This window comes from Trachurus trachurus, assembly GCF_905171665.1.
Source record: "Trachurus trachurus genome assembly, chromosome: 10".
Classification (NCBI taxonomy): Eukaryota; Metazoa; Chordata; class Actinopteri; order Carangiformes; family Carangidae; genus Trachurus; species Trachurus trachurus.
In genome coordinates this window covers 16591598-16612283 of record NC_139894.1, presented here as the reverse complement: position 1 = coordinate 16612283, position 20686 = coordinate 16591598, and the positions used below count along the sequence as shown (strand labels likewise).

The following is a 20686-nucleotide window of genomic DNA, read 5'->3' as shown; positions in this document are numbered from 1 at the left end:
GAGAGAGTTGCTCCTCTCTTGCAGAGGCAGTGCAGCTGAGTCACAGGCTGTGTGGGATGTGTCAAACTACGCACTGCAAGCTGAGTCATTCTTCAGCAATGCAGCAGATAATGGTCCTGTTCTTTCAGGGGAAGCTGTCTTTGAAAGTACCTGATTTATCCAGTCAAATTATGTAATTTATTTGTTTTCAGTGTGCTGCCCCAAGCTACTGTATAGGTTGCATGACTGGGATATGTAGGCTGAGAGAGTTAACAACACACAAAACACATCCACTGAGACAAATCTCTCACACTAGCAGCCAGAGCTGTGTAATATGTGAGAGTGAGTTGGTTGAATAAGAGCTGGTATCACGTTGCTCTTATGTAAGAATCTGCTCAGACTCGTACACTTATGTACTAATAAACACACACACAACATTACATAACAATCCCCTTTTCCATGTTGCTGCTTTGCGGGGGATGTGGTCTCTTAGTTTGTCTGGTCAGGTTAGCACACACACACACACATACACAAACGGACACACACATCCATGCATATGCACATAATCACATTCGCATACAAAGAGGAAAGTCCTGGCTACAGTTAAGCTTCATGTTCATGGAACTAATCGATTCTGGTTGCCTCCATTTCCGGGCTCAGGATGCCCATAACTCAATAGTTTATTCAATCTGTCCTCAGCAATGCATCCTGGGCCAGGCTCCAGCTCCCACAACACTAAACAGTAATAAGTGTATATGAAAAATGAATGAATGAATAGATGGATGCAATGTCCTCATGCTCACTGTTTATTGATCTTTACATATCTGGAGTCCAGCCTGAACTACTTATGTTGCTCATGCTGTATCTCAGATTTTGCAGACTCAAATCAGCAACTTTTCAGTCAATTAATTTTATGTTGCCCCTTTTCCTTTGCTGGAAAGCTCTACTTTGTATCCTTAATTATCTAGAGTGTGTTGTATTTGGACAGTGATTTGTTTTTTGTTCTTTTGGACCTCGTCCTTCTCACTGAAATTCAAACAGTGGCTAGTGACAAGGCTGCTGCTTAGGGAGTGTCCACAATCATATCAGATAAGTAACAAGGAACGTGCTCATTTTACTCTTCAAGGACTGTATAAAAACATTATATAGCTTTTACAGAGTGTAGATGTGCACACTGGAAAATCACTGTTTCATTTTCATTTCAGCATCCCAGAGGAAAGAACCAAAAACAAAACAAGTCCTATCCTGTCCTGTCCTTATATCATAAATGTCTACATGATTCCTGTAACTCATCAGCATAATTCACTCTTCTCTTATCTCTCTTTCATTATTTTTTCAAGGACACGCTGTGTGACGCTGACCATCTTCAGTAAGTGTCTTTTTTTTTTACTTTGTTAGTGTGCGCACAGCTTTTCACACATTTCTCTCTGTCTCATTCTGCTCTTGTGATGGGTCAGTGGTTATTGATCGCATTAGTGACCATCCTCCCTCCCTCCACTCCTGTTTTTACAGGAAGGGGCGAACAGGCAGTCCTCAATGATAGTGTCTGTATATAGCAGCCATCTTCATAGTGCTTGTTTGAGCATCAAGCCCCCATTTTATGAAGTCTTTATATCACTTAGTCACAGTGAACACATACAGTTTGATATCAACATGACACAAGATGTGGAATAAAGAAAAGATGCAAAAAGAAGAAAAACTGTCTTTCATTAATTTAAAACCCTCTGTACATTAATATGATGTATTAACATGGCAATTACAGCACTGGTTGAAAAGACAAAACTTCCCCCCTCCCTGTGTGTTCAGGGCGTTGCAGGAGGAGAATGCAGATCTTCACCAGAACCTGCTGCAGACGGTGGTTTGCATCGAGAGCTTAGAGGCAGAGCTGCAGAGGACGAGGGAGGAGCTCAGCCATGTCAAGGAGAAATATAAAAGGTTTGAAATTGTAAACAGAACAAAATCTAACATGCATGACGGATTAACATTGTGTAGCCAGCTACCCCTTGGCACAAGGAAAAACTGAAAATGACACGGGACTGCAAAAGGCTCACTGTAGTCTGACGTAATACATGAAGGATAACATGCCTCATATGAGCGGGTATTGTTGTAGTGTTCGCCCACAGAGTGACTCACAACGACTGGTAATCAATAAATTAAAAAAAAACCTACGGCTTTACACAGCAGTCTCTGTAGATGGATTGATCCATGGGACATAATGGATGAACAGAATAGGCCACTCACCCCCCCCCCCCCCCCCCCCTTTGCAGTACTGTGGCAGTTTTGGTTTCTGCTGTGACCCATTTTAGACAGAGACAGGGGAACGTAATGCATCTGTCCTCTCCCTTCAAGCTCACCAGTGAGACCCTTGTTGTCCTCAGGGACCTGTCAGACCTGTATTTATAACCAAATGACTGCTGCGGCCACCAGGCACATACCAACCATTCTACAACCAACTGGAGCGACTCAACTGAATGGTCACCACACAATTTAGAGTCAGTTGTTAGATATTCATTAGGAGAGTCTGTGAGCACCACTTGACAAAAAACAACTGTCCCGATTGCCACACAAAGCTCATGTTGAAAGTATAGAGTGAAGAGTAGAGGAATGATAACATGTAGGCTTTGAATTAAAATAATCCAATGTTTTATGGCTGTTTTTCCTTCTTTGTGTTGTCACAGCCTTCTGGAGACCCACACTGGAACAAAACAGGCCAACAACCTGCTGGGTGAACACCTTCACATAGCGGTGAGAAACACACATGGAGATAAGGCTGGGGCGGCCATGAGCAAAATGAGAACAGAGGGATCTTATCTTTTACCTGACTGATTGCATTCACAGCCTGCAAGCTATTTCCATGCAAATGTCAATTAAGTGTGCATTATCATTTGTGTGTGTGTGTACAGTCAGAGAGCCTGAGCAGTGAAAGAAAGTACCTGCTAAATCGTGTGTCCCAGCTGGGCTCAGAGCTGGAGGACGCCCACAGGACCATCGCAGCCTTGGAGAACATCAATGTGAGCACAGCGCCATCTTCTGGGCATTTAGCAGAAGAAATCACTGAGGGATCAGTCTGTTATCCCTTTTTAGCTGGGTCTATTTTTTTTTTTTTATGTATTTCAATTCAAACTACAATATTATGAAACTACATCACCCTGTGTAACTATTTTCATAGAAGGGACAAGAAAACTTGTTCCTGTCCTGGTTTCTCTTATGCAGCTTTATAGAGCATGTAAACTAGTAAAACCCAAGACTGGGAAGACAATTTATTTGTCTATTTACCAATAGTATAGCTCTGCTTTAAGGAAATTTAACCTTTCTCACTCAATCCCATATTCCTGATATTTTGTGTTGTACTCCATAGTGTTATTTATAATGTTCAGGGAGACCGTTGTCAGTGTGGCTGTTCTTTGGCAGCAACATTTTAAAAGTGAGTGAGAGCGTCTCTACTGAAAGTTCAACAAAGCAGTGAAATTAAATTGAAGTTTTCAACCAACAGCAGCACATAACAAATTATTTACCAGCAAAACACAACAAACCTGTGCATAGATTGAAATCAGAGTTAACGTCTGTGTTTGCTCTACCTCAGGTACCATGCTTGATAAAGGATTTACTGGAGAAGCACTTTGATTCATCTGAGACCATACAGAAGTTTCTGACTGCCTCCCCTTCAACCAGCCATTCCTCCACCTCTCCACAAGGGGACAGTCAATCCCACGCTCCTAAAATGGAGGAGGCGGCACACGATTGGTCAGCAAAATCCGAGGCAGGTCCACAGAGGGTCACAGCCTTCGTGCCGTTCAAACAGGAGGTGCCGACAACAGGAACTGAGGCCTGTCCCTCAAACCGACACAAGTCGAGCCACAGCCCTCCTTTCTCCGTGTCTGACATCAGCACTGCTATCTATAAGAAAATGGCTGCTGGTTATGCTGCCAGACCTCAGCCTCTCTATCCCCAAAGCCAGCAGCAGCAGCAGCAGCAGCAGCAGCCTCCGTTGGCCACCAACCACCACACCAACAGCCCTCCAAGCCTCCCGCAGGCCCATGTGGGTGGGGACAGCTGGGGTGGGAAGGCAGGGGTGCAGGTAACGCTTTTGGGGCAGGACGTTGTGAATGTGACCTCCATGTCGGCCCAACACATCCTGGATGATTTCATGCAGCAGCTGCAGACCCAGAAGGAGCCTGGTGGTGGGACGGAGCCCCAGGCTGGGAAGGAGTGGGTGGGGGGAGCAGAAGAAACAGGCAGAGTGAAAATTACGTCCAATACTATGACAGGATGAATCTATATTCTCATTTTACTGCCTTGAATTGTATATTTATTGTTGATTTAGATAGTGCTCCTCCAGATTTCTGTGGCAGAGCGATGGTTTTGACTTGTATATAATTTTAAATTGTATTATATATAATCTACTTGATTCTAGAACTTGAAAATTGCCAAAACTGGAGGTATGATACAAAAACAACCAATATTGTTGTAACAACCGCATCAACAAAACCTGTAATGGCAAGAATATTTTTTAAAAATGACATAGGCTACAGTAACAGAACAACTTTTATTATAGTCCTCAGTTTAAAAGTATGCTTTATAAATGTCTTTCTGTTTAATTGATATTTGTAATAATGTCTCATTTACCATCCATTCCGTTATAACCTTGTAATTTTCTCCCAAACTGATTGACAGTATGTTAATGGCATAATGTTTCTGTGACATGGACTTCAGTATATGGCTCCTGTGTTTAATGGCCCCAATTATAGAGAGAAGAAATGAGAAACGCAATATTATCTTTGATAAAATGCATCTCTGACAATGATAGAAAGGGTTTAAACTGTTCTTCATTCAGTGGTGAACTCACCTGCTGTTGATACTATTAGTAAAATGAAAGACTGTTTAAAATTACAAGAGTTTAAGGACTTCTGCAACTGTGCACCTACAATAAGAATAACAGGTCAGCGTGCAGGAATCAGTAATGTGGTTTTATGTCAGACGGTTGAGCTTTTAATTCATGTAATTTAATACATGACTTGCGAGTGACAAAGAGTGATAGAGCCTTTTCAAACCCAGAACAGTGCAGAGAGCCCCACTTACTCTCTTTTCACACACACTTCAGTGAGTTCACAGTAGTCATCCATTAATCTTTCAGCAGCAGCGTGTGGTATCATCAGCATCAATGAGAAACAGTTGAATGCTACAGAGAAATAATCTCATTCGGTCCTTGTCATTGTTCATTTTTAATGGTTGTACTTGATATTTGTGAACAATACACTGCTATATTAAAAATTAACTGATTTGTGAGAAATAGGATTTTAAGTGAGCAAAAAAAATCCCACAACCCTAGTAGGATAAGCGGTACAGAAGATGAAGGAATAGGAAGCCTTTAGAATTACTCTACCTGTGTGTAATTGTTTATATTATAGTGGCATGCCAAAATTTGGGCACCCCTGGTCTAAATTTCTGTTAATGTGAACAGTTAAGCAAGTGGAAGATGAAATGATCCCTAAAGGGCATAAAGTTACAGATGACACATTCCCTTTAAATTTTAAACAATATTATTTTATTTTATTTTCATCTTTTAAAAATGACAGGAAAAAAAGGGCCTGTAGCAAAGGTTTGGGCCTTTTCCCTTTGGAAACTATCACAGCGTGTAAATAGTAAATATCTTGTCTGATACCTTGGTCAAAGTTATCTGAGAACTCAAGTCTCCTGGGTTTCCCATTCTTTTGCAGGGTGCTGCTTTGTTTCCCCTTTGCACTCTAAAATTGTAGAAAATGAAAATAATGCACTGTTATTGCTAAAAAAAAATATTGCAAAAGTGTGTTTCATGTTTAACTTTATGCCTTTTGGAGATTGTTTAATGTTCCACTTGCTTAAAGCAGAAGTAAGCGGAATGTTTGTGTTAATATAAGTCTTAAATAGTTATATCTTCCGATAGCAATCACTTATATAGAGTGTTTGGTCTGAAACACGGGTCTGTCAGTCACTCTGCTCTGCTGTAAGCCGAGGAGAAAACTTTCCTTGTATCCTACAACCTTTATCCAATGAGGAGAGAGAACGGCATAAAGGGGCGGTCCTCTCTGTGTGTGCAGCCAAGGGATGCGCGTGAATGTGGTGACGTAGGGACGAGGGCGGGGACTGCTAACTCCATTGGCTGACAAAAAGTTAGCCAAAACAACCGGATCGCTTACTTCTGCTTTAACTGTTCACATTAACATAAAAATATTGAACTTTTGCATGCTGCTGTATCTGTGTCTGTGTAGATATAATACATTGATTGTACCTTTCTGAAATATGGTGATGCTCAGGGTAGTTGTGTGAAGCTGCTTAAGAAAACAGAGTAAAAATGTACAGTGAAGATTTAAAGTTGGAGAGTTGTCATGACAAAGTAGATTAGTTTGTGTGCAACAGCGACATATTAGTTATTTCAGTGTGTGCAGCCCTCACCTCCTGTCAATGTACATCCCCCCCTCTACATTATACAGCTATGAATACTGCTCATCTTCATGTATCTGTGCCACTGCAGCTGTTCCACCAATAAAAATAATCACATTAAATTAATGCAACTCCTCAGATTGTCATTACGTCATTATTTCTCTCTTTGTCAACTTCAAACATCCGAGCAGATAACATTGCTTTTCATAAACAAACAACAAAAGACAATATGACCTCTTGAATGTCTATACCAAATCTTCATTGCAATATGACTAAAAATTCATACTACAATGGTACGACTGACTAAAATTTTCACCTCTGCCACTACGCAGCAGAGATGGAGTTAAATGTTTCAGTCAATCTCTCTATTTAAGTGATCCACAACAGATGTGATTAATGTTGGTACGATAAAAATACATTAAAGGATAATTTCTTCAATTATGGGTTGAGTGTTTGTCTTCGTCTGGTAAGAACTGGTAGCGTGAGAGTGAGAGTGGCCTCGGCCTCGCTGTAGCTCTGACTCAAGCTGTCATGAATACTTATAATAATAACAGTTTAATCCCATTGATCCAACCCCACCAACCTCCCTCCCTACTGCACTGTATTCATAATCCCATACAAGCATAACTCTCCCCTTCATTGGCTTACTTTCACTTTACACGTACAAGCCTCTGTCTGACCATCCTCCACACAAACCCTCAAGTCAGTTTGAGGAAGATATTGACTTGATTTCAGTCAAGATTTCAATCAATGACATGTTGAATGGGTGAACCCTGACATGTGGTGCCGTCAGGCCTTAAACCAGAGCACTGATGCTTTAAACGTGTGATGTTTTCCCTCATTTCTCTCACAGTCCGGCACTGCGTAGCTAATTGTGTTGTGGGTTTACAGATTTCTTCTTTTATAAGTTGATGGAAACAACTTTAGAAGTAAATAAAATGATTACTGATTTTTACAGGCTAAGTGTGACATTTGCTAGTGTTGGAAGTAAAGGCAGAAATGTGGGGCCATTTTCTCTCAGCTACAAACTTTCTCTTTTCCTAACTATACAAACACGAAGTTAACTTAGTTTTAGTTACACACTCTCAGATCTCATGATATCCTCGGTTAGCAGCTGTGATATTTTCTCAGTTTCTCTGATGCATCCATAGTGCTCCAGTCTGAGCTGATGGGTTTCAGGTAAGTCCACCTGTCATAATAGTCCATAAGGCCCTCCCATAGGTAACTACATATCAGAATAAGTTTGCTGATCAGACACTGGCCTGCTTTCCCATTGGCCCCTGGACTTTAATAGGATCCCAGGGACTCTGTTCGGCGGATTACGGCTCCAAACTCTCGACTTTGGTCAGTCTCTGTGTCCTCCGACCATGGCTACAGCGGTTTAGGGGGGCGCCGCACATTCAGAGACCCAGAGGGGCGCCATCAAAAGACGACATCACGTCACAAGGAGGAAATCGTTGGTTTCAGCTTGAAGGGGGGACTACGGTGGATTGACCAATTAACTTGAAGGGGGAAACCTGTCATCTTCAGAAAAAGGAATATCTCTTTCTCCAAACTTCACCCATCAGAAGTTTTCTCACATTTTCCCAAGGTTTTCTGATACTGAATTGGATTATAAAGAATTTTCTTTGGACAATTTCAGCATCCAGGAGAAAGCTTGTGCATTATCCTCTGAGGTCGACAGTGCCCTTCCACCATCTAAGGGATCTACCTGCTTATCCGCTCCACCTGGAACAACTTAGATGAGCTCAACCTGCTTAATAACTCACCAAAGTGCAAGGCCTGCACTGACCTCCATATTTCTGCAACATTGAACACAACCTTCTGCTTTTTACATGCAGCCGGCCACCTCTGGATTGATTTTATTTTTTACCAAAAATAACTAAACTCCTTTTTCTTATTCATTTTTCTTGTCATTGTGTTGATTGGTGCGTGATAGTGAGTCGTTAAAGATGCTGCTGAAGATGAAGTTCACCCAGCAGCGGCGGGTGCGCCTCGCCCAGGGCCTGTGGCTGCTGTCCTGGACGGCAGTCATGTGTGGGGTCTTCGTCTTTTGTCTCGGGGTTTACCTTAAGACAGAGCTGCTCCGAAGGGCTGAGGTAGAGAGGGGCAAAACACACACACACACACACACACACACACACACACACACACACACACACACACACACACACACACACACACACACACATACACTCACTCACTGCAATGTCAACTTGGAGACTTGCGGGCCGAGTGGGGCTGCAGTTTGGAAACGCCGGCATGATTTCAGTCAAAGTTACGCAAACATTGGTTTATATGCTCAGAGTTTTGCCTTTGCTCGTGGTTGTTTACTGAGTCTGCTGTGCTGTCTCTTATCAGTGGCTTTTATTTAAAGTTAGCTCTGCAGTTTAATCCACAAATACAAACACACGGCACTCAAAACACTGGTGTAAACACACACACAGTGACACTCAGGCACATCCATGCATGTTAAAATTCAAGGATGCAAGATGAAGCATGTCAAAAGCATTAAAAGTGTATTGAATGTAGGTAGGTAACGTGACCAGCAGGTGAAGGTCATGACTTCTCCTTGGTTTGGTGCCATTTGAAGTCAACTAGTTATTGGGCTTAATAGATCGCTGATTGATCTGGATAGGTTGGAAGCATTGATATCCACTGGGCTGCAGAGTGAAGCTGCAGGGCATGAATGTATGCCTTTAGACAACTATTGATCTCCAATGAGAGAATCTGATTCTCTTGTCTCTTAATTGTGTAGCAAAGTGTTATTGAGTTGGCATTGAGAAGACCGCAGTGAGTGAAATACAAGAAGAAAAAGTTCTTACAAAATGTTTCACAGGAGCTTAATCCTCTTTTATTTGTTACTCAAACATGTCATCTCACATCGGAAATGTCTTTGGCACTTTACTTTTTACAGATCATAGACAAAACTGACAATTTTTAATGAAGCAGAAATTATTTCCTCCCAAAGACTGCAAAAAAACAGTCCTGAATGTGATAAAGGGCACATATGGCTGCACAGATGTGAGGATATTAGACGGCTGCATCAGTACTGGTTTGGTTTTAATGGTAATTTTAAAAACAACAATAGGGAAAATGGTCTTTACGGCTGGAAGGCTTTTAAGAAGTAATGATTTGAGTTCATAATTGACTTTTGTTGCAACCAGGGCAATGTATTAAAGGTGTCATTGTGTTGCCATAGTAGCCTTTGCATCCAGCGTATCAGCAGCTAATTGAATCTTTTGGCAGCCAGGGTAATTTTGTAGAATAGATAAGGGAAAATGAATTCAGGGTTATTACCTGCTAAAGTGGGCAGAGGAGACGACAGAGTGACCTGCAGTTGGCTGCTGCTCCTGTGCCTCCTATTGTCTTTGACTGTGCTCTTCCTTTCTCGAGGTAATGGACAACACAGAGATCCACGTGGTGCCCAACATCCTGATGATGGTCGGCCTGGCCTCCATCGGCACCAACTGGGTTGCCAGTCGTGTGTGTCAGGACTCCCTGGACGTGAGCCGTTTCCCCCGCTGGAAGGTCCTCCTGCTGGGCTGGTTCTTCGTAGCCGCGCTGCTCTGTTGTCTGCTCCTGGTCGTCGTGATACTCAGCTTCGCCCTGCAGGGAAGCCTGGAGGAATCCCTGAAGGTGAGGGGTCAATCACTGGGAGTAGAATAGGTGTCACCAAAGAGATCTGCCCCATATCAAGACAACGCTTCCTCATCCTCAAAGTGCTCTGCATTAAACTGATATGGCAGAAAGAGTCCACCACCTGTAGAGTTCACAGTGTTTGGAGTAGAGAGGAGGGGTGGACAATTTTATTCTATTTGAAAATAAGACAAAAATAACAAACTGTAAGAATATTTCTCAGTATTTATATTGGATTGGAAAGATTGGAACCCTCATCTTCATTCATTAATAATTTGGACGATTTTTACCAACAAACCAGACATATTATGATCAAATTACAGTTACATTTACCATTTAAAAACATTTTTTGTTGACATTTACAACTATGCTCAAAAATCTCAGATAAAAAGAATCTGCTTCACCTCCTTTCCCTTTTCTCTCCCCCTCCTGTCAGGTGGGACTGAGGAACGGCATTCGTTTCTACAAGGACACGGACGTGCCAGGCCGCTGTTTTCAGAAGGAGACCATCGATCGCCTGCAGATGGAGTTTCGCTGTTGTGGAAACAGCAACTTCAAGGACTGGTTCGAGGTTCAGTGGGTCAGCAACAGATACCTGGACTACACCTCCAAGGACGTCAAGGAGTGAGTGAAACTGCAGTGAAGTAAAGAGCAAATGACAATGAGATGCAGGGAGGTTTGATGATGAACTAGAAGGAGAAAACAATGGACTGATGAAGGGATTACTTAGAAGATAAGAAAAGGAAATAGAGGGTTAGAGACAGATAAATAGACTTCACATCTAAAAAGGTCAAACAACATATTTTAAAGGAAGGAGGGAGGGATGCTGGGAGGAAAAAGAGTGATGTGAGGGCGGCCGAGGAGGAGTGCATTAAAAATAACTCTGGCCTTTACTTTTGAAGCGACTGACTGAAATGGATGGAAAGGTTGGTCAAAGATGAAGCAAGTAAAAAGGAATGAATAAACAGAAAGGTTGTGACACTTGTTTTCAGGGCACTGTGCATTTCTCAGTGTATTGAGCGAAAAGTCAGACCTTCAGCTTGACTGACTTTAACACTTTTTGTGCCTTTACCTCCCAGAAGATGAATGTCTTTTCATTCCCGTCTCTTCCCATTTCTTTTTAACTATCCCTCCCTCTTCCTCTTCTCTCTCCAGTCGTATTCGGAGTAACGTGGACGGTCGTTACCTGCTGGATGGCGTTCCTTTCAGCTGCTGTAACCCTGCCTCCCCCCGCCCCTGCCTGCAGTACCGCCTGACAGACAACAGTGCCCACTACAGCTACGAGTACCAAGCAGAGGAGCTCAACCTGTACAGCCGTGGCTGCAGGCAGGCGCTCGTCCAGTACTACATGGATGTGCTGAATTCAACTGGTCCCGGCGTGCTGTCTGTCATCTTCATACAGGTGGGTAACCAGCGAGCAACATGCCTTAATCTGCAATTGTGGTAAAATAGAGGAAAGTGCAGCGTTTGTCTGGACAGTTGGGTAAGAAGTTTCTCACACATACACACAGAGAACTCAGAGTTTTAAGAATCTGATGAAACAAAAACAGAAAAAATCACTGACACACATTGACATCCGTCTTTCAACCGCATATAAGCAAATATTGATGAGTTACTCTCCAAATGACGAACCTGAGACTGGAACAGGATGCTCACACATGTGTTGAACAGAGCATCATTACACACTGCCTACAGCTGACAAACTAATCTATATCAGATTAGGGCGATGCTTTTTTCACCCTGTCCACATTGATGGGGACAAATGGCCGGAGCCACCATATGACAGGGGCCACGTGAAGAGTTTAAACAGCCTGAAGCTGCACGAGCTGCCGATAACGTTCGATTTCCAAACAAAAGAGGGAAGAGGAAGCATGTGATAAAGCCGACAATAAGTCATATGGTACCGGTAATGTCACAATGAAGAGCCATTAAATAGTGAACATAATAAGTTTTGCAAGGTGAATCCATCACGTGGAAGGGGCTGCATGGAAGTTAGGGGTGGGTTTAAATTGTAAGTTTCATTTTAATTTTTTTTTAAGTAAGGTCCAGCACATCATCGTTATTATTTATCCAATACTCATATGGTTAGTTTTTGTCTGATAATCAATAATTTGTATTTTATTTGGACCTTATCATTGTCTACAGTTATATTATGATTATTATTATCATCTTGTAGGCTGACATACACACACCTGCAGTAACTATATCTATTTGTAATAATCATGTTGGTGCTTCCATAATTAAATGAGCATGAATCATTTTCATCTCAGGTTCACACACACACACACACACACACACACACACACACACACACACACACACACACACACACACACACACACACACACACACACACACACACACACACACACACACACACACACACACACACACACACACACACACACACACACACACACACACACACAACACACACACACACACACAACACAGAATACAAACATACAGCATTAATACATTTGTGATTCAACCTGATGGACGTCTGTGTCCAGCACACAGATTTTGGCTGCAGATGTTACTTTAGACTTTAGACCTTTATTGTTCCTCTAGGAGTCTAGGGAAATTCTTTTTCACATTTTTACAGCATCTTCTTCTTTGCTTCCCTCTGCAGCTCTCAGTGCTCGTGAGCCTGCGGTACCTGCAGACGGCCGTGGAAGGAGCCATGGCTCTGGAGGAACCAGAAGGAGACAGCGATGGTTACCTCCTGGAGAAGGGAGTGAAAGAAACCTTCGAGGAATTCAAAGTCCAAGTCCTCACCCTGCTAAAGATGGCGCAGGTTGACCCCGCCGACGGCGAGGGGTCGGATGCAGAGAAGTCCACTGACACCACGGAGAAGGCTGCTGCCAGCTAGAGGGGAGAACATATTCATTCAAACAAGAGTTGATGAGGAAAGGATGCAAGGGGGGTGGGAGGGGTGTGTCTGTGGTTTTTTGGTTGTGTGAGACGGCTGGTGGCGGGTACAACACCTTTTGGGTTTTGACATGTTAGTCTTGATTTATGCTCCACCAATGCAGCAGCCGCAGCTCCCTCGCACATGGCCAAAACAAGGCAACACATAGGGAATCTTATCGGGCCCTGCACAGACACCAAAGCATCTCAAACATCTCTTCTGTGCAGGAGCTCGTGAGTGTGTAATCATCAGAGAATCTGTTCAGGAGATGTGTAGTACTTTTTGTTGTAACTAGAAGAGAGTACATTCACTTTAAATGGATGTAGCGTACATATAAAGACACATATTTAACACGTTTTGACGTTTCGACTTAAATTTGGCACAGTCACAATCACATGATGCTATAAAGTTCATCCCATGTGCACTGTATTATTCATCTCACAGCTGTAGACTTTGTACTGAACTGCAATGAAATGCTTAGGAACCTAAAAATGGCAACGCACGTGAATTATACATTAAAGGTAGAAGTTTTTAACTGCTTTGTAGTGTCGGTTTCCTTTTGTACATATTATAGAGTATAAACTGACTGTGGGTTATCTGAGTTTAGCAAGGAGAGTTGGATTAAGTGTGTGTGTCTGTGTGTGTATGTGTATGTGAGTGTGGTGCCCTATATGAAGCCGTCATCTAGTCTATTCTGGCAGCTCTGAAACAATCTGATAATCCTGGTGTAGTTAATCCCAGAACTGCTGCACAAGCAGTATCAGCACACACTGACAGCACGCAGCGAACACACTCCATCACACAGAGGCAGCACACTGATACAATGACTTTGGAAGTGCGTTTTTTTTTTATAAAGCAAAGCCATTTTTAAATGCTTTTTTGTTCGCAAAAGTATATAACGTGGTGATCTGTCCTACAGGTATATCCCATGTGTGCTCATTCTTCTTAAATAAAACTCTATCACAGAACAAGTCAAAGGAATGTCTTGTTTTATTCATAACAAGTAGTTGAACATGATTTTAGTGGTTGCAGAAAGACATGTTCATTAATTATTAAAAAAAAAAAAAAAAAAAGGATGTGGAGGTTGAAACGTTTGCTTTAGGGTCAGTTAATTAGTTTTCTTGAATAATTACAACAAACCAAATGAAAATACTAATTTAAAAATGGAAGAACAAATAAAATTGGCAAGTAATTCTCTTAAACATTGGAGTTTCCCAGAATTAAAGTAAATGACACCTGAACCATGTGACCACCTGTCTTTATATCCAGATAGAAAGGGGTTAATACTGTCTGCAACTAATCCATATGCCACCAATAATCAATCAATAGAATATGGAAAAGTACTGTAGGTAGCCTACTGCAGACACAGAGACTGTTTCTTAAAATGGAGGTCACTCTGCGGTAAGTGTTGTGTTGTGTACATAAATAGATGGAAGGCTGCCTAGTTACACTTTCCCCAGTGTCTTTGTTATGGTGACAACAATGTGATTCTCTATGAAGCCTTATTAAAAAAAACAGGGTCAGGCCAGCAGAGGGCGCTAGAGCACAGAGGTTTGGTGGGTTTGGACTGGGCTCTGCTGGCTAAACACCACAGCTCTGACAACTTGTTGGTGCAAAAAGAAAAAAGAAAGAAAGAAAGAAAAAAAGAAAAAGTTCATTCAGAGAAAAAAAGTTCATTCAGAGTGTAAGACTTGACACCAGGCCCCGTGGCGATTCGTTTCTTCTTTTGGAAATAATGTTTGGTTAAATTTGGAGTTTAAAACATCAAATATCTTCATGTTGCTCTGTAGCCTTGATCATAAATAAAAAATAAATAAAAAAAATGCTGCAAATAAATTATTTTTTATGCAACATTTTAATGTTAGCAGATAAAACAGTGAACTTTCTGTCATCTTTACAGGCCTCAGTCTTAGTCACAGTGCTGGGAACACCCGCAAACTGAGTGTGTGAGTATGTGTGCGTGTGCGTGTGCGTGTGTGAGAGAGACGCAACATGTGAGTTTTGAAAATCCGGTGTGGTTTTGCAATGAAACTGACAAACGCAGAGTCAGACGCACACACACGTTGACAGAGAACAGGAAGAGGAAGGTGGAGGGAGGGGACGGGGCCGCAGAAAATGTCAAAGTACTCCACTTGATGGGAGATGGATTCTCTCTCTGTGATTCATTGCTCATATGGCGTTGATAATATTTTTAATTAGCGACATTCTGTAGTGTTTCACAGCTCTCCTAGCACAACAATGGACTCAAACATTATGGAGATAATTGAGGAATTCATGGAAAGTGCGTTGGCGCAGTGGGTACGTCATTCATCATTTATCACTTTGAGTTAGAGAAAAGGTCATCATTTCTAGAGGCGCGGAGAAGAGAATAAAACACGAGGATCGTCTAAAAAACGGAGCAGAGCGCGGACAGTCACCTAAATCCTACTTTAATTCTAGTCACAAATACTTATGACTTGGTATCTTTTTCAGCAGCCTGTTTTTTTTTCTGGTAGCTATTCACCCACATAAATATAAAAGAAGCAGTTGGAAAAACAGCAAAAACAGCGTTAAGACTATCTATTTTCTCTATTGTGTACAGCAAAACAAACTTCTCCTTTTAGCAGCTTCCCCTGCCTCTTAGTGACCAAGCTTTTTTGTTTTCTCTCCCAGCTTTGACACTTCCGTGTCCTTGGGCAGTTTCAGATTAGACAAATAACACAAAGTTATTTACTGCGCATTCAAGAGAATAGGCTACAGTCTCAGTGAAATCATCTGAGGATTTGTTGCATTAGAAACAGACTGAATTTCCAGCTGGGGGGTTTCCACATGGGAAACCAATCGGCCCAGGGGGATTTTTTCTCCTTCTGGTCAATGAACAGTATTTATGCTATAGTGCGAGACTGTGCTGAAGCTTAAAAAGGATTTTCTTTGTTGTTGTTGTTGTTGTTGTTGTTGTCCCCCCTTCCAAAGACTGGGGTCAAAGGTCAGTTTTCTCGACAGGATGCCTACAGCTGGCAGAGGGCAGCGTTTGCTCAAGGGCACTTCAGCAGGGCGGCTATTCACTGACACGAGAGCTTTCACCCTGTGTCACATATGTTGAAGGACAATCACTGTAACTGCTCTGCTGCCACGTGTGCCCAGCTGCACGGGGTCACCAGCTCCTCTGCCTCACCTCATCAGCTGAACCGACTGGAGCTTGTTACTCTGTTTACCCACAGTGCAGTTTTTAGAAGGTGCAGGTGGGAATAAACCTCATTATATTGCAGTTTGCATTGGCACAGCTCTTCTTAGAGGAGAGAGGGACCTTGGCTGCAGTCCTGCTTGGCTGCCTGTCACTGTGAAGTGCTTCCCAGTGTGAGTGCACAGATCCCACCTGTCCAGACAGGTGCACCAACTCAAGTGGCTTCCTGTGTGAAAATGTTCATGCCTCTCCATCTCCCCGTCGCTCTCTCTCTCTCTCTGTATCTATTTTCTGCTCCTATCTCTTCCTTGTCTTGTCCACTTCCTGACGCGCACTCAAGCTCTTTTCCAGACCCACAAGATAATCGCTCCCTGTCTCTCACAGGTTCAGCTGTTTGAGAAGATGGTGGAGAGGGAGGACGGCGTGCCGCTCTACAGTCAGTACATGGAAGTGAACTCAAACTCCCAGAGTGCCCGGGATCGCTACCTCAGGCTGACCAATGGGATTTTCCTCAATGAGGTCATGAGGGTCATGTAAGATTGATTTAGCTTTACTTGCTTCATTGCCTCGCAGCTCTGCACTGCCATAAAAGTGACCACCAGACAAAGGGAAATATGAACTAATTTGATGAATGTGGGGACATTTTCCAGTGAACTGGTAATGTTAGAGAAATAGTTACATTTTGAATTAGAAATAAAATATAGACGAGTGCAAAGTGCTCATTCTGAGCCATTTGTGGTGAAGAAATTTCAAAACAAAAAAAACGAGTGCAACCTTGTGGTCAGTTGCAAAAACTGGCCATGGCTTTCATTAATAAGTTAGAAAGTAGAAATGGGTCCACAACTCATTCTACAATTTAATTCCATGGCAATTTGTAGTTTGAAACCCATTAAAAACCACTGAAATAAGTAAAACTAATAAGTAATAAGTGAGTATAATATGCTGGTGGTAGCTAAAGCTTTAGGGATAACAATATCCTCCTCAGAATGAATAGTTTGGTCTTCAGCTCACATTTAATCCAGTGCCATCATCAGGATTACATGTCTCATGATCAAACACCTGCACAACTTATCCTGATGTGAATTACCTAATTAGTTAATGTTAGCATGCTATCCCATAAACAAAAGTCACACAGCTGGCTCACATTACATCATATGCAGAGATGGCATGTAAACTCTCTTAGACTGCAGAGGGAATATGTTGCCTTTGTCTGGTCCAGTCTCAATAAGCAAAGGCAGCATAATGAAGAGTCGTCTTAACAGCGCTATAACAGGATTTCTGTGTAAGAGGGGCTTAAGATTTTTAACGCAGTCACTGTCATTGTCAGCATCAAAAACGCCGCTCCAAAGCCTCCCATAACTGCGAGTGTGGCTGCTCACCCTGATTTTAAATAAAATTTGACATAACTTCAATCACATCCCCTCTTGTAAACTCACTTTGCTCTGCATTCAGCGTGAAGGGACGGCGTGAATGTATGACCCATTAATATTTGCCACAAATTTCTTCTGAATCATGAAATGGGGTTCTGCATACATTCCACCGTGTTAGCCATCCCTGCTGAATTCCTTTTCTCCGTGTTCAGATTTCAGCAGAATAAAAACCTTTTCTCCCCCAACTGTGAAGACGAGATCCTCGTCAGTATTTGGCGATGAACAGCTGATTAATTTGTCCTGACCTAAACCACGTTATTTCAACAAATAATTGCACGAGGAGTCTCACTGCCTTCTTCTCTGGCTCATTAAAATTTTATTCACTCTCTGCTTAAATGCACCGTTGCATAAGAATTTCTCATCAGGAGAGAAGTGGTTCTGGGCTTCTTGATCAAGCTGCAGTAAATACCAGTTCTTGTCTTTCCTGTGTTCGTTCCAGAGACCCAAACCCCAAAGTGGAGCGGCTGTACGACAGTGGGAGAGATGATCACATGCTGAGAGTACAGAACTTTTCTATTTTGAATCGACACCTCAGAGCCTTCTACCAGGTAGGGGAGGTCACACGGGGGAGAGGGAGGGGGTGGGGGGGTGAGGGGGGGGTGGGTGGAGGAGTTAGATCAGATCATCAGGAGGGAAATCAGGACTGATGTGCTGAGAATCAACAGAGCATGCACAGGTTTTCTCCAGAGTTTTAAACACTTCCACCCTTAACTAGGTGAAATGTATAATGAAGTTTCAGTCTATTTAAGCATTGCACTGTTTTAGACTCCTGAGACACAGTTTGTAAGAATTTGTGACGACAATGCAAATACTACAGATGTCTTTTGACTTATTGTCTCTATTTAAATTGTATTTTTGTGCTCCTTTTAGACAATACTCCCTAAATTACAAATTTTTCATGTTATTTAAGAATTGTCAGTGTGCTTTAAACGAAATCTGGTTTTAAACCCCTTTCTCTTCCCCTTCATCTGTAACTGTCATCTAAAACATCTAAAGCTGACATTGGTCCGTCATATAAACCCAGGTCACAGCTGAGCTCTGACACCGTGGGTTAATACAGATGGTCCACATGGAGAAAATTACCAACATTTAATTTAGCTGCAATCGTCTCAAACAGAAGGATATTCCTGATGTTTTTTCGGCCATCTTGGACTATGGGGTTTTTAGCTGCATTTACACTTAGGCTACATCATCTTGGTGGCTGCTTATGTTGTTTTCAAGGACTGATAAGGAAATTGATATTTGAGTAGCTGTAGCGATCACCATGTATGAAAGGACCATGCAGCTCATTCTGTCTTTAAAAAAGTGTGAAAGTGAGGTGGTAGTTGTCACTGCTCCCTGGGCCAGAATTATTCCCTTTAAGCCACAACTTCGGTTCGGTTTTAATTGAGATCGAAAAAAAGGAGCTGTAAGTGTTGATTAGTGAGCTTTAGAGGTGGTGAAAGGCTAATCGACGGCCATCATTTGCCAGTATTAACTATAAAGAGTGATATCGAGTTTGTTATCTAAGGCTCAGCAGTGTAGTTTCTGGTGTTTCTTACTATTCCTTTGACTCATTTCGGTGGTAGTTTTATCTTTTTTACCTCTCTAAGTAAAACTGCAATAGAGCTTAACATTGTGGAACTCTTTTGACCTCCACTGGTCATCACCCAGAGGAATATAATGCTGAGGCAAACCTGTGACACAGCGACACAGTCATTTGGAAATGGGCTGACTCTGGATTGAACTGTTTTAGAAAAATGCCCTTTTCACTTTCCCCAGCACTCCTTGAAAAAAAAAGTTCTCCCAAAACACTGGTGTAATAGCTTTTTTGTGGCTGCACAGAAATGACTCCCAGTTCATCATAAATAGAAAAGTCTTGTAAAAGCGCTGAAATATCCCTCTAAAACATAACTCAGGGCCACACCAAATGGCGAGGGAGAGAGAGTGACGGAAGAGGGCTGGAGAAACAGTTGTCTAGCTGTAAGGTAGTAAAAACACAGGGCTAGATTAAGCTCAACTATCAGCCTCGACACTCATTTCGCCCCAGAATATTGTAGAAAGTTTGAAGTGTGAAGATGAAACAGAGAAAATTTTCCATCCTCAGTAGACGTGTCCCTGCTTATTATCAGGCAAATGGAGTGAGAAAAAGTGGAGGAGTGGCGAGCTGAATCTTTTATGGTTGGGGGGGGGGGGGGCTGAGGAAGGAAAGAGAATAAAAATCTATCAAATAGCTCTCAGTATCATGCCTTTCATAACGCGCGTTGTAGGTGCCTGTGGCATTTGAGGAAATGACACAATTCTTTCCCTGCAGGATGATTCAAAGGGCCGTGTTCTCAGCAAAGAAAGCCTCCCCCAAGAATTAGTCGAGTGGACTGAGCGTGCGCTGCTTAGCTCGTCACACAGAATAAGAACACAAGTCTGCAAAGGTTTCACTTCCTAATTTTCGGTGAATCACTGATGTCCACTGAAAGCTCAGAGCAGGACAAAACGCTGGCAGTAATTGGGAAGCTCATATCAGTCGGCGTTGCACCAGAATTTCACCAGGTGTGCTCAGAATAGGCTCCTTTGTCCCTGTGGACGGTTATTTCCACATTCGTCAGGCTTTTACTTTCACACTCTCTCCTTTTCAATGCTCGCTCTTTGTGTTTGTCTTTAACGTGTGTGTGTGTGTGTGTGTGCTATGATGACAGAAGTGTGGTGAGCCTCGGCAACAGTGTGCCGCGTGGCAAGGCTTCATCTTCTCTGCTGTGACCTCAGCTTCTCAATTACAGTGACAGAGCTATTTGAGTCAGTAATACAAATGTGCAGGCGGAAAACTGCAGAGTTCAGACTCGTCGGTGCTGTCGTCTAAAACCATCATACGGCTGCATGGACTCTACTTCACCGTGCTGTTGTTTGTTGTATTGTATGGTGTTGTATTCTATTCTATTGTGTTGTGTTGTATTGTATCATGTTGTGTTGTATTCTATCTATTCTCTTCTTTTCTGTGCTGTGTAGTGTGGTTGTATGTTTTATTGTACTGTATTGTGTTGGTTTGCAATGTGTTCTATTTTATAAGGTTCTATTCTAGCTGCCTCTGTATGGAATAGAATACACTAGAATAGAATGGTAAGGTAAAAAAAAGATTCTATTCTATCTATAATTCTAACCCTATTATTCCAT

General features: G+C 42.2%; 3 protein-coding genes across 4 annotated transcripts in view; all 3 read left to right on the top strand.

The window, feature by feature from the left end:
* Positions 1 to 458: 458 nt before the first annotated feature.
* LOC310992845 (uncharacterized protein) lies at positions 459 to 6439 on the top strand (the record flags this gene model as incomplete). Its single annotated transcript, XM_083981069.1, has 6 exons — positions 459 to 485; positions 1320 to 1348; positions 1786 to 1914; positions 2658 to 2724; positions 2883 to 2990; positions 3563 to 6439. The coding sequence occupies 6 exons, from the start codon at positions 459 to 461 to the stop codon at positions 4250 to 4252; spliced, it is 1050 nt and encodes a 349-aa protein (XP_083837195.1). The 3' UTR covers positions 4253 to 6439.
* A 1912-nt stretch (positions 6440 to 8351) lies between these two features.
* On the top strand, positions 8352 to 12910 carry rom1b (retinal outer segment membrane protein 1b; the record flags this gene model as incomplete). The annotated part of the gene is made up of 5 exons (XM_083981221.1): positions 8352 to 8498; positions 9796 to 10038; positions 10475 to 10662; positions 11194 to 11440; positions 12671 to 12910. The coding sequence occupies 5 exons, from the start codon at positions 8352 to 8354 to the stop codon at positions 12908 to 12910; spliced, it is 1065 nt and encodes a 354-aa protein (XP_083837347.1).
* A 2154-nt stretch (positions 12911 to 15064) lies between these two features.
* Positions 15065 to 20686, top strand: part of ccdc88b (coiled-coil domain containing 88B) — a 44791-nt gene continuing 39169 nt past the window's right edge. For both annotated transcript variants that reach the window (XM_083980179.1, XM_083980178.1), the window contains exons 1-3: positions 15065 to 15247; positions 16497 to 16645; positions 17982 to 18090. In XM_083980179.1, coding sequence (XP_083836305.1) covers positions 15188 to 15247; positions 16497 to 16645; positions 17982 to 18090 — 318 coding nt within the window. In that variant the 5' untranslated portion in view covers positions 15065 to 15187. The remainder of the gene's footprint in view (positions 15248 to 16496; positions 16646 to 17981; positions 18091 to 20686) is intronic.